Below are 14,076 nucleotides of genomic sequence, written 5' to 3'. Positions count from 1 at the left end.
ACCTCATACATCACTAATGTCACCTTTCTGACATCCTTTATGCTAATTAACAAGCTATGGGTTTCCTTAAGAATCCTTTTCTAGCATTCTTTATGCTAATAACAAAACCCCCAGGAGTGGATGGGAGTTAAAAGAGAGCTGAAGCACTTGTAGTACCTTCTGAATAAACACTGTCTACTTATTCAATCAGCTGTCCATCCCTGGAGGGTGTATTCCTGATTAGGACAGCTGATCTTCCTTCAGGTCTAGCTTAAGGCATACCACACGAGTTGTATCACTGTCTGGGCTAAAGAACTTCAAAGTGAAAAACAGACTTCGTGATGTGGCTTCTATGCTTTCTTTTCACTCCACCTCTCTGTGACCGCAAGCACTATGGCGACGCATGCTTTGTGGTTCAGTAATTTTATTGCATGGAGATCTTCAGGCTCCTAGTAATCCAAGCACTGGACTGTACTCAGGTACGAGGAAATAGAGAAGGACCAATCTTCCCAGAGATTCCCTCTGCAAGAAATCTGTTAGACCTGCCGTTTCTCAGCTCGGGGGCAAAGCCACACAGACAGGCTCTCCTCAAGGAGCTCCGGAGCCACCTAACAACACTTGTCAGGGACCAGTGGCCATGGCTTTCCTGGAATAGGCATGGCAGTGCTTGGCTTCCTCTCCCAGAACATGGCTGGGATTGAGGGAAGAGGTTCCAAACCAGGGACTCTGATCAGCCATTGACCTTTCTTATAGCTTCTGTGTGACTTGTGGAGCACACAGATTTTGGGAGGATGGATTTCCTCATCTCCGGGACTTTGGAGCTGTCTCTTCTGGACCACTAGACAAGGGAGGCGTAGACTGGTCATATTTCATTCAGTGAAATGCTTGGAGGTGTCTTCTGACCTTGTAAGAACAGCATCTTTTAATTCAGTTCTTTTTTTATTTAAACTCAGACACACTGGCGGGAAGCTTGCTTCTCCTGGGATGGTCACTTACTTAGAAACAGCTGCCTGAACCAGAGAGAAAAACAGATAAATACAACCTTCTTCTTGGAGTGGGTCTGGAGGTCCATGCTTACATCTCCAGGTAGGCAGACGATGTTGCTGGTGGGGGTGGGAGAGGGGACTGAGAGGCGAGTACCTTCAGGATGACATAGCAAAGTCGTGGGAGGGCTTCTGAAGTGATTGTAAGGGCTGAAAGGGTGATAAGTTAGTCCATCTCCTTAGGATGGCCTGAGGATGACAAATCGTAAAACTGCAATCATGCCCATAGCTCCTAAGAAACAGGGAGTTCTGGTTACTTGAAATTTCTGGTGTACTCCAGAGCAACCTTTTGGGTTTCAAACGTTCTTGAAAATTCTATGCTGGAGAAAGAAGCGGAGGAGCCTAGCAGGAGCAGCGCAACATGAGTGGAGTGTGAGAAAGGAGTCCCAGCGTGAAGGAGGAACCTGGAGAGCTCAGAGTCACTGTGATGGCCATGAACGCTGGTTCAGTGGCAGGGAGGGTGCAAGCCAAGCATGGAGCCCCACTGGCTAGCCTGTGCTCCAGGCCCAGCCTCCAAGGGGCTCCCAGCCTCGCATGGGTTTCTAGGACTCCCAAGGCCTAAAGTTCTGAGCAGCCGGTCAGAAACTGAGTCCTGAAGAGGCTTGAATGGTTTGCAAGGAGATCCAGCATTTGCTTCTCTAGAAAGATGAAAACGAAGTGCTCCTGTGTTGCTTGCCCAACTGCTGGCACTCCAGGGCAGCTCCACACCCAGACAGCCCAGAGCCACACCCAGTCTGCTCAGGCGCCCTCCACGCCTCTGGCTGGCAGTCCCCAAAACAGAGGCCAGGCAGGGGTGGGCGTTGGGCATTGCCAATATGGTCATTTGCATCCTTTGTGCATCTTCAAAGGGTAAGAGAAAAGCTGAAACCACATCTAGGTTTGGGAAGTTGGAATCCCTAATGTCTAAAAGGCAGTAAGCTTCACTAGTGCCACCTTGACACTCACCAAGGAGATAAAAATGTTCATCAGGACTGAGAAGTAAGATTTAACGTCATTGTATTTATTAGGTTCTGAAACAATACACGTTCACATCCTTTTGAATACAGTACATTTGGCACAATAATGTTTACAATGAAATAACACTAATGAATGGCAAGAGATTAAAATTACATCCAGAAAGGGAAAAAATGTACAAATAAAGCATCACAATACAAAAAAAAAATCCCTAAAGTTGAATACATTTTATATTTAGCCAGAATTATTTTGCACATAATTTAAAAAGAGGTAATTTTTTAGCCTTCTTCTTCTTTTTTTTTTTTTTTTAAAGCAAGAATGCATTGTTTTTTCACCTTTGGAGGAAAAAAAAAATGTTTCCACTTCACAAAGTCCATTATGAGAGAACACAGGAGAACAGCTATCCTTCATATATTTTTGGGGCATTTTTTTGCACTCCCATCCCCCTTTTTTTCTTAAAAAAAAAAAAAAAAAAAAAGTGAGTGAGCGACCTGGAAAGATTAGAAAGAACTGGCAGAAACGAAACAGTGTGTCTGCTTCCAAACTCTTGTGAAAGCTAAAATGAAACAATGACTACTCACGGAACACACAAGCCTTATTCTATAGACTACATGGGATTTGAATCTGCCTGTGTGAGAACTTGATGAGCTCCAGCCCCAAACAGGAGGCATCCCAGCCAGCCCAGCTTTGGGGGCTGGAAGGGGGCATCTCTGGGCCAGACAACCCGCTGAGTGGCTGCCTGGAGCTGCCTGGTGGAATGTATTATTATTTGACTTCCCAACGAAAATGCCAGTTGTCCTTTAGGAAGGCCCAACCCCTGCTGACATGGGAATGCCTTGGACAAGGCCAGTTGGCATTATAGTTAGAGTTTGCTTGGTGTTTCAAAGTCCATCAGGGTGAAGGAAGCAGAGGAGAAGACAGAGAGCAGTGGTGATGCATGAGTAAGATGGGCAGTATTGTCATGTCTTCCTAAAGAATGAGATGATGCCACCATGAAGATGTTTCCGTGCTTGTCCTCAACTCCAGAAGACAGTCTCTCCCCAGTACGTCAAGTTACCGAAGATCAATTAACCTACTGTTCTTCATCTCTTCACTGGTATGCCAAACACACAAATTGATACAGCATAATATTTGAAATTATCATAAGAACAGTTAATAATTACACCTGAGTTTTTAAAAAAATCAGAACAAAAGAGAACTGAATGGCATCACTAGTAACCAAGGCTACGTGACCAGCCAGATACACATATGGACACCAGCTAATGGGCCGCAGCTAGTCACCGACCAAACTTTGAAACCACCATCCAGGACATTCCTTTCTCTTTCCCATCTCTATCAGGGCATAACAGAGCGCAGGAGAACTCTATGTGAGTTTACATCTTTTAAAATAAACCAAAATGAAATAAACAGTACAAAGAACACCCCTCACCACCCTCCCCGAGAAAAAAAAAAGAAAGAAGGAAACACACCTTATCTCTCGGTAACTTGAACCAATACACTCAGAGACTATTGCACCTGGACATTATTATAATTATTCTTTCATAGACTAAAGTTTTATAATATGCCTGAACATGCAGCAGTTGATACCTCTAAATTCAATGAATTAATTCCACAGGCCTTGCAGCAAACACTATATACAAAAGTCTCAAATGTACAAAAGGCAAAAAGCTTCATTAGTGCCACTTTGCCACTCACAACTATATATATTTAGGGGCAGCTGGGAAATCCACGTGCAACAGTTGGAATGGATTCCATTCCCTGCTAAATCGGTTCAGTAAAATAGATAATCAAACGACCTCCAGGAAACATGTACACAAAGCCACAGAGAACCCTTGGAAATCAAAGAATGTAACACTGCTAGCATATCTACAGGAGGTAACGTCACATCCATTAAATAGTGTCCACATGAGTCGCCATTCCATGTCACACAGAAACAAAACTCCGAGCGCATCTTGCCACCCTGTCAGTTTTCAAAGAAGTCGCTCTTCCATCTCCTGATACCCTCTGCATAACCCACGTTTAGTCTCATTCTGCATGTTCCAAAAGCAGATATTTCATATTTAACCTTACACGTTTAATGTCTAAAAACCACAACACAGTAGTACTACCATCTGGGAGAAGTGCGCAAAAATTGCACCCTGCTGCAGAAAATAAATAGACTTGATGCTGGGGACTTAGGACGAAACTGGAAGGAGAATTTGGGAGGCGAGTTTTGCTAGAACCCCAGGGCCTCGGCCATCTCTGCGGTGGCCTTGGAGTTCAGGCAGAACTTGAATGACGAAGAGCACTACTAGTTTCCTTTTCTCTCAATTCACAGAGCCTCACGTGCCACGAAAGCATTAAGAGCATAAACCTTGGACGATGATTTATTAGCCCTTTAACATATACCTGTATTAACACTGGAATTTATATCTTTTGGCCAATTAGAAAGCAAATTTGATCATCTATTTTTCAAATGTTAATCGAGTTCAAAATCAAATTTCTTTTTCTACGGAGAGCGATTTCTTCCACGAGACACATGCTCACACAACTTTGGCATGCCCCGAAGCTAAAACCAAAGCAAGCGAGAATTAGCCATTCCAGAGAAAACCAACACAGGGAGCCAACCCGGGCATCTCCCAGCCTCTCTCCTTCCTGGGCATGCCTTGAGGGCGCCCATCTTTGGGCTGAAGAAGCACCAGTCTCTTCTACTGGATAGAATGGCAGATGGTGGCAGGCGGGGGGACTGGAGGGATGAGAAGCAAGAGTTGTCAGGACTCTGCGTCCATGAGCAGAGCCAGAGTCTCGTTAGCTTTTTTTTGTTGTTTTATTTTTCCTTTTCTTTTCAGTAAAAGGCCTGAAGTCGCTTCCCTGCCAGAAGCCCCCGTGGAGTGAAGCCAGGCTTGCCAACAGACCAGACTCGGCACTGGGTCCAGTGAACTGCTGACGCCACGCGATTCTGCATTACTGGTGAGACAGGAACCAAGAGTGCCTTCTGGTCACCAGGTGGGAAGAGGGAGGAGCTGGCCTGGGGGGAGGGAATGCAATAAATAGAGGGTGGACAAGGGACTGGGGCTCCGGGGAGGAGAAGTAGTTCAAGACCGTCCTACGGGAAAATAGGAATCTTCCCAGCGCCCCTGCTTGCAGCATCACCGAACTCCACCTGGAGCGGCTTCTCAGGGCATCAGGTCTTCACCAAAGTAGGAGAAGCCTTTGAATTCCTCCTGGTTGATCTGCTTCACAATCGCTTCGTCCACGAGCGTGAGTACCGGCTCTTCCCGGGTAAAGTCTTGGTCAAAATTATTGACGTCTCTTTTGGTTTTCTGTGGGAAGATAAGAGAAAGCACTGACTCCAGGCTGACCTTCCTCCCCAGGGCCCCCCGCAGGGAGTGGGCATCGCGCTGACCAGCCTCTCACCAAAGCAGACCTCTAGCTACTGAGAGCAGACATCGAGCTGTTCCAATGAGGTAACGATGAATGGCCCCAGGACCGGGAGGTGATGGAGGACTTGGAGAGGAAGAATGAGTCCAGGTGAGAAGGAAGACGGGGTGAGAGGTATGATGGAAAAGCAGGGAAGTGGGATTCCCATAGACTGTGTGTGTGGGGTGGAGCGTGTGTGTGCATGTCTGTGTGTGTGTTGAGGACACTCCCCCTTCCAGCACCTGCCCTAACCCTCTGGCTCCACTGAGACCTCCCTTCCTGTGATCCGGGAAGTGAACTTGAATCTCCCTCCCACAAGGTCTCCAGTGGTCTTTCTTCCATAAAGGTAAACCCCCCATTACCTTGCCATGTCTGCTCCAGATGTCATCTTCTCTATAAGTAGGAGGATGCATGGGATAGGGGGTGGGACCGTCTTCTGGGAAGCCTCCCTTGATCCTCACCTGCTATTTTGTGTTCCCACATTATTTCTATTATTATACTCAAGACACTGACTTGCAGTGAATTGTTAATGCTTTTGTCCTGACCATGAGCTCCTTAAAGGCAGAAGCCTTGTCTGACTCAGCCTTGGGTCCCCAGCAGTCCCCTGCACTAAGCATCTACTGAGTGAGTGAATACATCAGCAAGCCCACCACTGACTTCCCAGCTCAGCAAGACCCATACCCAGCTGGAGGTTCAAGTTACCAAAATTGGGCTTATGGTCTGTGGAGGGTGGAGTGCATCAATCAAACAAATCCTGGGTTTTGGAGAAAATCAGCAAGTATGAATAATGCTCTCTGCCTTTGGGGGTTCACTGCTGAATCGGGAATCAGTATTCCCGTCTAGAACACACTGCAATCATTAGAAAAACTTCCATGGAGTAGTCAGGGCCCGGCTGAGACTTGAAGCATGAGTTACGATCATGTTGGTAGAGACGGGAGGAAGGCACCTTGGCAGAGAGGAAGATGGTTAAGAAGATGGGAGCAAAGTTCGGCAGAACATCGTTTGGGAAGTGCTGCTTTACAGTTTACAGCATCTTCACGTTTATTTGCTCACTGATACTTGGAACAGGCAGGTGTCATTATCCTGATTTTACAGATGTGGAAACCGTGGCTCACAAAGGTTTGGTGACTTGCCCAGAGTCACCCAATGAGTTCAGAGCGGAGCCAGACTCAAATCCAGCTCCCAGCACGATGTCTCCCGTGGTGCAGAACGTCTGGAAAGCTGGGTGCTGGAGACGTGGGAAGACACGGCAAGAGTCAAATTCAAACACGAGACATTTAGGTCAAACCACTAGGCTGAAGCACAGCCAGAACGACTTGCTGGTAAGCCAGCATGGTGGGAGAGGTCTGTGGGCTGGGGAGAGTGGTGACATGGTGAGGTGAGGTTGGCAGGGGAGTCTGTTTTCAAATTTCCCCAGATTGAGATCTGAATCAGATGGACAGCACAGAGCGGAGATGAGCTAGTCTCTCCCATCTTTCAGCACCCATCAGTCCTGCTTGGCGTCTTCTCTCTGGCCTTGAGCTGCATAGTTCAGTAGGTCTCAGAGACCTTGGAGGGGAGACAAAAGGGGGACACAGAAAAGCCCAAGGGATGGAAACAGGACTTGCCACAGCAGGATGTGTGTGTCGCCCCTTGAGATGGGAAAACTGAGGAGTGGCTTAGTCTTTTCTACAGGAGGGCTGGTCCCAGGCAAGAGGATGACGCGTTGTCCATCTCCAGTGTGTACAGAGCACGAGGAAAAGGGGGGCCCTCATGGAGAGGAACTCCAGAGGAGAACCACAGAGCCCAAACCCAAGTGACGCATGAGGGACGAGGGAGGGCAGGTGCCTGGGGAAAGGGTGTGGTGACGCCTCTTCTGAAGATCCCTATCGAAGGAGGGATGGGTTCACTTTGATTGGAGAGGGGTTATAGAGTATGGGCCCGTGGTGCTGGGGGAGCAGCAGGATGGGGAAAAGGTGGCAGCAAGATTTTAAGACTTGGGAAGCACTGAGTACCATCCCAGAAGGCGACCAAGGGGCATCCTCAGTGGGGGCAGGAGGAGAGGGGGACCAGGGACGGGAGTTGGTGAAGAAGATTGGCAAGGAATAGGGCAGGAGGGAAACTCAATTGGTAACACCACCAATGGTGGGCTATGCCCAGGTACTTTCAGGGGCAGGACCATCTCCTTCCTGGCTCCCTCTCACTGGTCACTAATGGGGGAGGGGAGCCGGCGTATAGAGAACCTCAGGAAACCTGTAAACACTCTGGCATCGGCTCCCCTGTTTAACTACTTGTGCTTCACCTTTCAATCATTTGTGTCCATTAGTCATGGAAACTGGTTTCCTCTCCTGAGGTCAAATGAGCATAGTGACGGAGCTAGATTCCACAGGATGTCTGAATGTCCCAACTTGCTGACTGCTTACCAGGGAATCGGGCTCAGTCAATACAGCTAGGGACGTCATTCCCAGAGGGCCTCTAGCTCCATGGCGGGCTGGCTTGGGTAGCAATCTAGCTCAGCTCTGGGCTTTCCAGTGGTCCCAGAATCATCTGTGGCATTGGAGCGAGTGTGCCATTCTTCAAGAGCTCTACAGAAGAACACTTGGCTCACGCACCCCTTACGCAACCCGGCCCAGGCCCTAGTTCCCTTGGAGACAGCTTAGGTGCATGTCAGTCACTCATTCCCAATTCAAATAACTAACAATTCCTGACTATTAATTAACCTTAGAGGCTTAGGGAGTTTTCCAAAGCAAGTACTTCCGAGAAACCCCATCCCCTGTTAATACCGTTGGAAGCAGTACAGCATCCTCAAATTTAGAAAGGACTGGGGATTTTATCCTATACTCACTGGTTTTACTCTTTGGAAAGCTGCTGTCTCCCTTACAGAGTTGGCACGAGACTCCACTCCAAGGTTCTGATGGGTAAACTCCTAGAGACACTCCCTGTTTAACTGGATCTTTAGTCACCCCATGTGCCTCTCCTAATATCTAAATGCCTGACTCTCGGCCCCCACCGCACAGCCTGAGAGGTGACACTGGGACAGTGGAAGAGCCTTCTAACTCTTCGCACCTCATCTCCTCCATTAAGTCCTTCCCACATCCTCTGACCCACACGGAAGGCAGGCTGAATGCAGGAGGAGAAAGAGCACCGGCTGACCTCCCATCCTGGTTAGATGACACTGTGAAGGTCACCTCTTTGAGCCTTGGTCTTTTCATCTGTAAAATGGGGGTGGTCACAGGTACCCTACAGATTGCCTTGAGGACTAAATGAGATGCCAGATGTGAGGTGCCTCCGAGCGGACCACAACACACAATGGGTACCCGATAAATGTGGGATCCTACCCTGCCTCCGAGTCTTAGCACCGTGTGCCGTGGGCATGCCTCACTCTCTTCTTGGCTGTGTTCCCCAGCACAGCCCATGTGATCTGCCCACGGGTGCTGTGAGCTTCGTGAGGGCAGGGCCTGAGCCCACAGTTCTCTGGATAATTTCAAATCCTGAACTAGTGCTGAGCCAGGGCCTGCCTGAACATCCCGTGCTTCCTCCAGCCACTGAGATTCTTCCAACGGTGGCTTACTGCTCTCGGAAAAAGCCCCAGTTTCTTACCCACTTCTGAGGCCCTCTGGGATCTCGTGCCTGTCCACTTGCCCAGCTTCATCTCCTGGGCCCGGGGGAACCACGAAGTCCTCTGGACTCATTGGCTTTGCTCCCGCAACCGAGTCTTTGTTCAGCTAGTCCTCGGCCCGGAGCACCCTCTCCCCTCCTTGCCTCCTGCCTCGTCTTCATCACCGAGCTGACTTCTGCTCACCTTTCCCATCTTGGCTCAGATGCCCTGCTTTCAGGAAGCCTCCTCTGTCCCTCCAGGCCTCTTATGGGGGTTCTATCACCTCTCCTAACTCTCATCACGGCACTTACCACCCTGGGTGTCCGCCTCCTTTTGCGACTAATCTGTGCGCTCCTGGGGGCAGGTACTGGGTTGAACTCGCCATTCCATCCCCGGGATGGCGTACTGCCTGGCACATAGAGAGCGCTCAAGAAATATCAGAGGAAAAAAATAATCGAATGCACGTCTCTTGCTGCTGCTTTATCTAGAGCCACTGAAGTGATCTGGGTTCAGAACCTGTGGCACTCTTGTGCCAGAGGGTGTTTCTGTTTGGAGAAGGTTGAGGTCTGACTCACAAAGAGCCTGGAGCAGGGCACCCCAGCCCATGGCTGCCCCACAGTGCCCTGAGAGACAGGCAGGCTTAGGGCTGGTTAATGGGGTTTCCTCTCCCTGCAGTGGTCAGCCTGGGCCACTAGGGTTCCTTGACTGCTGGTCTGAGAAAGAAAGAGGATGAACCAGGGTTTGGGCAAATTCTACCAAGACAGATGGGCTAAGAGAAGTTTACGGACTTGGTGGGTATTTGCAGTTGGTGTCAGGGGAGAACAACATTTCTCTTCCCTTTGGCTTCATTGAGAAGTAAGGTCTTGGATTTGAGGTCTGGGGCTGACCCTGGGGGGAGGGCACACTTCTGGCACCTGCAGCAGGGGAGTGAGGTAGAACTACGGAAACAGAGTTACACGTCACTCCAGATGCCTCTGAGAAACTGCATTTGAGAGGCAAAGGTAGGGGGCCTGCCTTTTAAATCGCCCTGAGGCCACTGAGGGCTGGAGGCTCAGCCGACTGTGGCAGTGTCTGGACCCCAGTGCGGACATGTGCAGGCTGCCTGTACGCTCGCTTCCTGTCTGGCTGGCGCGATTCTTTCATAGCCCTCACTGAACTAAAGTCATAAATACAAGCTTTCAGAGGAGCCAGCGAATTTGTGCTTCTGTCTTTATCTGATTACGAGATCAACAGATGACTTTGTTCTAAAGCACCGAGAAAACTCCCTGGTCTTACAGGCCGGAGCACGGGCCTGTAGTCACCGTGCTGGTCCCACACCACCTCTTCATCTGTGCTTGGCGTGACGGCAAGGGCATAGGCAGGAGACTGACCACAAGCCAGGGTCCCCGGACCCATGTGTGTGACCGTAACTTTCTGGGGAGACATGCTGTCTCCACGTGGTCTCCAAAAATCCAGCTTTCAGGTTCCACCTCCCTCTTGAGTCTCCCTGACTCCAGCCTCCCTCCTGCAGTCCCCCACGGCACTTCCCTCCTTGTCATGTTTTTAATGTGTGTCACATTTTCCTCTCGTATCCCTCAAGGTACCTACTGCAAAGCAGGGCACACAGCAATCCCTTAATATTCATTTGCTCAAAATCCTTTTATTTGCGCAACAGTCAAGCTCAAGATTCCTCTTAGCTCTGAAATGTCAATATTCTTATCTAAGCTCTTTCTTCTTTTAAATATCTTCAAAGAAAAAGGGAGAATTTAAATAATTAGAATGCTTGCTTAACATCAGTTAACTGGGTCTTTACATATACACATATATTCATTATACCCATATATTGACAAAGTACGTGTGTGTATGCTTATACACACATGCTCACCCATGAAGTTAAATGAAATGAGAAACACATAACTGCATAGTTGTTTTGCCTGACAAAAACGAGGGTTGGAACAGAAATTCAAGTCAACTATCATTTGCCTAGAAATTTCTCTCAACATATTCTTCTATCCCTTTCCCCCCTTTTGAATTTTGTTAACCAAGAATCGATCATACTTTTGGATTTTCCTTATATAGAAAAACAGAGCGAGACACATGGAGGGTTTGTCTAGGCTGCCGGTGGAAGCTTTCACAGCGCCTCTCTTGCCATGGTGGTGCCCTACCATGTTTTAATCCATTTCCTTCTTAGAATGTGGTGGCCAGAACTGATGGCTCGATCCCTGACTCCGTGGTCTGAGCAATGCCAAGGGAAGTGGCATGACCCTCTACTCGGTGGAAACTCTCAAATTAAATCAATGTCTTAAGACGGTGTCACTGTTTTATCATTTCTGAGGTAACTGTGATAAAACAGTGATGCTCTTACAGTTTTATCAATCCAATTTAACCTTGTTATGTATTGAACTGTGTCTCCCCCAAAAGCTATGTTGAAATCCTAACCACCAGCACCTCAGCCTTATTTGAAAATAAGGTCTTTGCAGATGTAAGGTGGGGCCTATCCAGTATGACTGGTGACCTTATAAGAAGGGGAAATTTGGACACAGAGGCAGACACACACAGCGGGAGGACCGGATGAAGAGACACAGGGAGAACCCACACGAAGAGCAGAGTGATGTTACCACAAGCCAAGGAACATCTGGTGCCACCAGAAGCTGAAAGAGGCAAGGAAGGATTCCTCCCCTACAGGTTTCAGGGGGAGCGCGGCTCTGCAGGTGCCCTGATCAAAGACTTTCGCATCCAGAACTGTGAGACAATACATCTCTGTTGTTGTAGGCCACCCGGCGTGTGGAACTTTATGGTAGTCCTAGGAAACTAATACAAACCCCCAACTTCTGAAATGGATTTTTTGCATCCAGATGTAACCTCTGACACTTAACCTTGATTTCTTCTTATGGTGGTACTTATTTCTAGGTTGTTAAGATTACCATAAATAATGATTCTGTAATTTACCTCTCTGAATCTCAGTTTATTTACCAAGAAAGTGGGGATAATAAATCTACCTAGCTTGCTGAGGACTGCACGAGAGTATATAAGTAAACCTCATGTAAACTCTAAAGTACTATAGAATGCCATTTTAATTCTGTCATCCATCTTTTCTGCCATATCCTTCAGATTTTTGTCATCCTAAAATCTGATTGGCATGCCTCCCATCTCTTTCACAAGATGCATATAAAAATACTATATAAGGGAAGTTCAGGCTCAGAGCCGTCTGACCTGCCCTCTGCAAAGAGCTCTCTCACAAAGCTGACCTACCCAGTCGCACCAGCCCACTTTGGGGGTGTGGGTGCTAAATCCACTGTGAATCAACCAGCCATGGTCACTTCTTCCATCTTGTTCAGGAGGATGCTATCCAAGACTTTCAGTTGTTTTGCTGGAATAAAGATACACAATGCCTGCAGCATTTCTCTCATCTATTAGTCTAGAGGTGAAGTTAATTCGCTCCAAGCAATTACCATTTTCCTCTAAGTGTCCACAAACTATCTTCTCAAAAAACCTTCTAGAAACTTGCTTTAATCACATCCATCTCAGAGTATCCCAAACCTCATTTTCCCTCTTTCTGAATACTGGGAGACTGTTTGCCCATGTCCCACCATTTGGTACCACTGCTCTATTCCATCAAATCCAAATAACCAAATAGTGGGCACGGCTGATTCTTCACTAACCTGAGAGATAACTCACCTGGGCCTGGCACAGTGGCTTTCAAACTCGGCCGTACAACAGAACCACCATGGAACTTTAAATGAGTGATGCTACACCCACCCCAGAGACTCAGTGTAACTGCTCCAGGATCTGGCCTGGGTGAGATATAGCTCCCAGGTGACTTCATTAGATATAATTCATTAGTTCACTTCTCTGGGGTTTCAGTTCACCCAAGAGTGGTTTTTGCCTTAATCTTTGAAGATATTTCTCTTTGGGGAAAAGTTAGAGGCAAAATAACAGCCTTGCTATTTGTCATTGTTTTCAGTCAGTGGTTCTCTATCCTGCCTGTGCATCAGAAACAAACATGCATCTATATGGACACATGGGCCTCAACACACATCTCGTGAACTGGAATGTCCAGGGGGTGGGGCCCAGACCTCTGTATTTTTTTTTTTTTTTTTTTTTTTTTTTTTGCGGTACGCGGGCCTCTCACTGTTGTGGCCTCTCCCGTTGCAGAGCACAGGCTCCGGACGCGCAGGCTCAGCGGCCATGGCTCACGGGCCCAGCCGCTCCGCGGCACGTGGGATCCTCCCGGACCGGGGCACGAGCCCACGTCCCCTGCATCGGCAGGCGGACTCTCAACCACTGCGCCACCAGGGGAGCCCTGCATTTTTTTTTTATAGCTCCGTGAGTGATTCTGATATGCAGCCTTGTTGAGTCCCTCTGTGTAAAGGAGCAGTGGATCTCTTTCTTCCTTCTTTTTCTTAGCAGTTTCAAAGGGACTTTTTGTAGTCTGAAAGCCTATTTAAGGGCTAATTGTTCTGGATTCAGCTTCCCCTCAGGGTCACACAATACACTGGTATTCCTTCTGAATTTCATGCCATTCCTTAGTTATTTTATATCGGTCTTTATAAAATCAGGATACCCAAGAGCTCACTGGCAAACCACACTGGTTTATTTAGATGTCGCCCTCTGAGAGGCAGCGTAGCCTAGTGGTTTAGCATGCACGCTAAACTTCGTGGCCTTGGGCAAATCATGAATTCTCTCTTGTGCCTCAGTTTCCTCATCTGTAAAATGGGGATATTAGTAGTCCTCCCCATATACTTGTTATAAGGATTAAGTGAAATAATACATTTAAGTGATGAAAACATTACACAGCAGAGAGTAAATGTAAATTATTAGTATTGCTTCTTTGTCAATATTGATCATAACAGTATGGTTAGAACAAAGAGCATTGTCTTTGGGATAATCCCTGATCTCAGTTCACAGAATAATCAGTGTATCACCGGGGTGACCTGTGTGCTTTCATCTCCTGTGTACTCCAAATGCTAGGACTAACCAGTCTTCTCTCAAAAGCTAAGAGCCAGGATTGTGACCCACCCAAAAGGCCATTCCTGATCCTTTTACTGCCTTCCTAACCTTGTTTGTCTTTCCTCATTTTCACTGCCACTACATTTACAGTATGTTCTTTGTATATCCTAGTGGGCTGTCTTTAAACTTTCTGGA

General features: G+C 47.7%; 1 protein-coding gene across 4 annotated transcripts in view; it reads right to left on the bottom strand.

The window, feature by feature from the left end:
- Nucleotides 1–2,001: 2,001 nt before the first annotated feature.
- Nucleotides 2,002–14,076, bottom strand: part of PRKCE (protein kinase C epsilon) — a 513,799-nt gene continuing 501,724 nt past the window's right edge. For 3 of the 4 annotated variants that reach the window (XM_032652450.1, XM_032652451.1, XM_032652453.1), the window contains one exon: nucleotides 2,002–5,278. In XM_032652450.1, coding sequence (XP_032508341.1) covers nucleotides 5,132–5,278 — 147 coding nt within the window. In that variant the 3' untranslated portion in view covers nucleotides 2,002–5,131. The other variant, XM_032652452.1, reaches the window with a different exon arrangement.

The sequence above is a fragment of the Phocoena sinus genome, chromosome 13 (assembly GCF_008692025.1).
Source record: "Phocoena sinus isolate mPhoSin1 chromosome 13, mPhoSin1.pri, whole genome shotgun sequence".
NCBI classification, from domain to species: domain Eukaryota; kingdom Metazoa; phylum Chordata; class Mammalia; order Artiodactyla; family Phocoenidae; genus Phocoena; species Phocoena sinus.
Note: the sequence above shows the minus strand (reverse complement) of the source record. Positions and strands in the feature narration are given on the sequence as shown.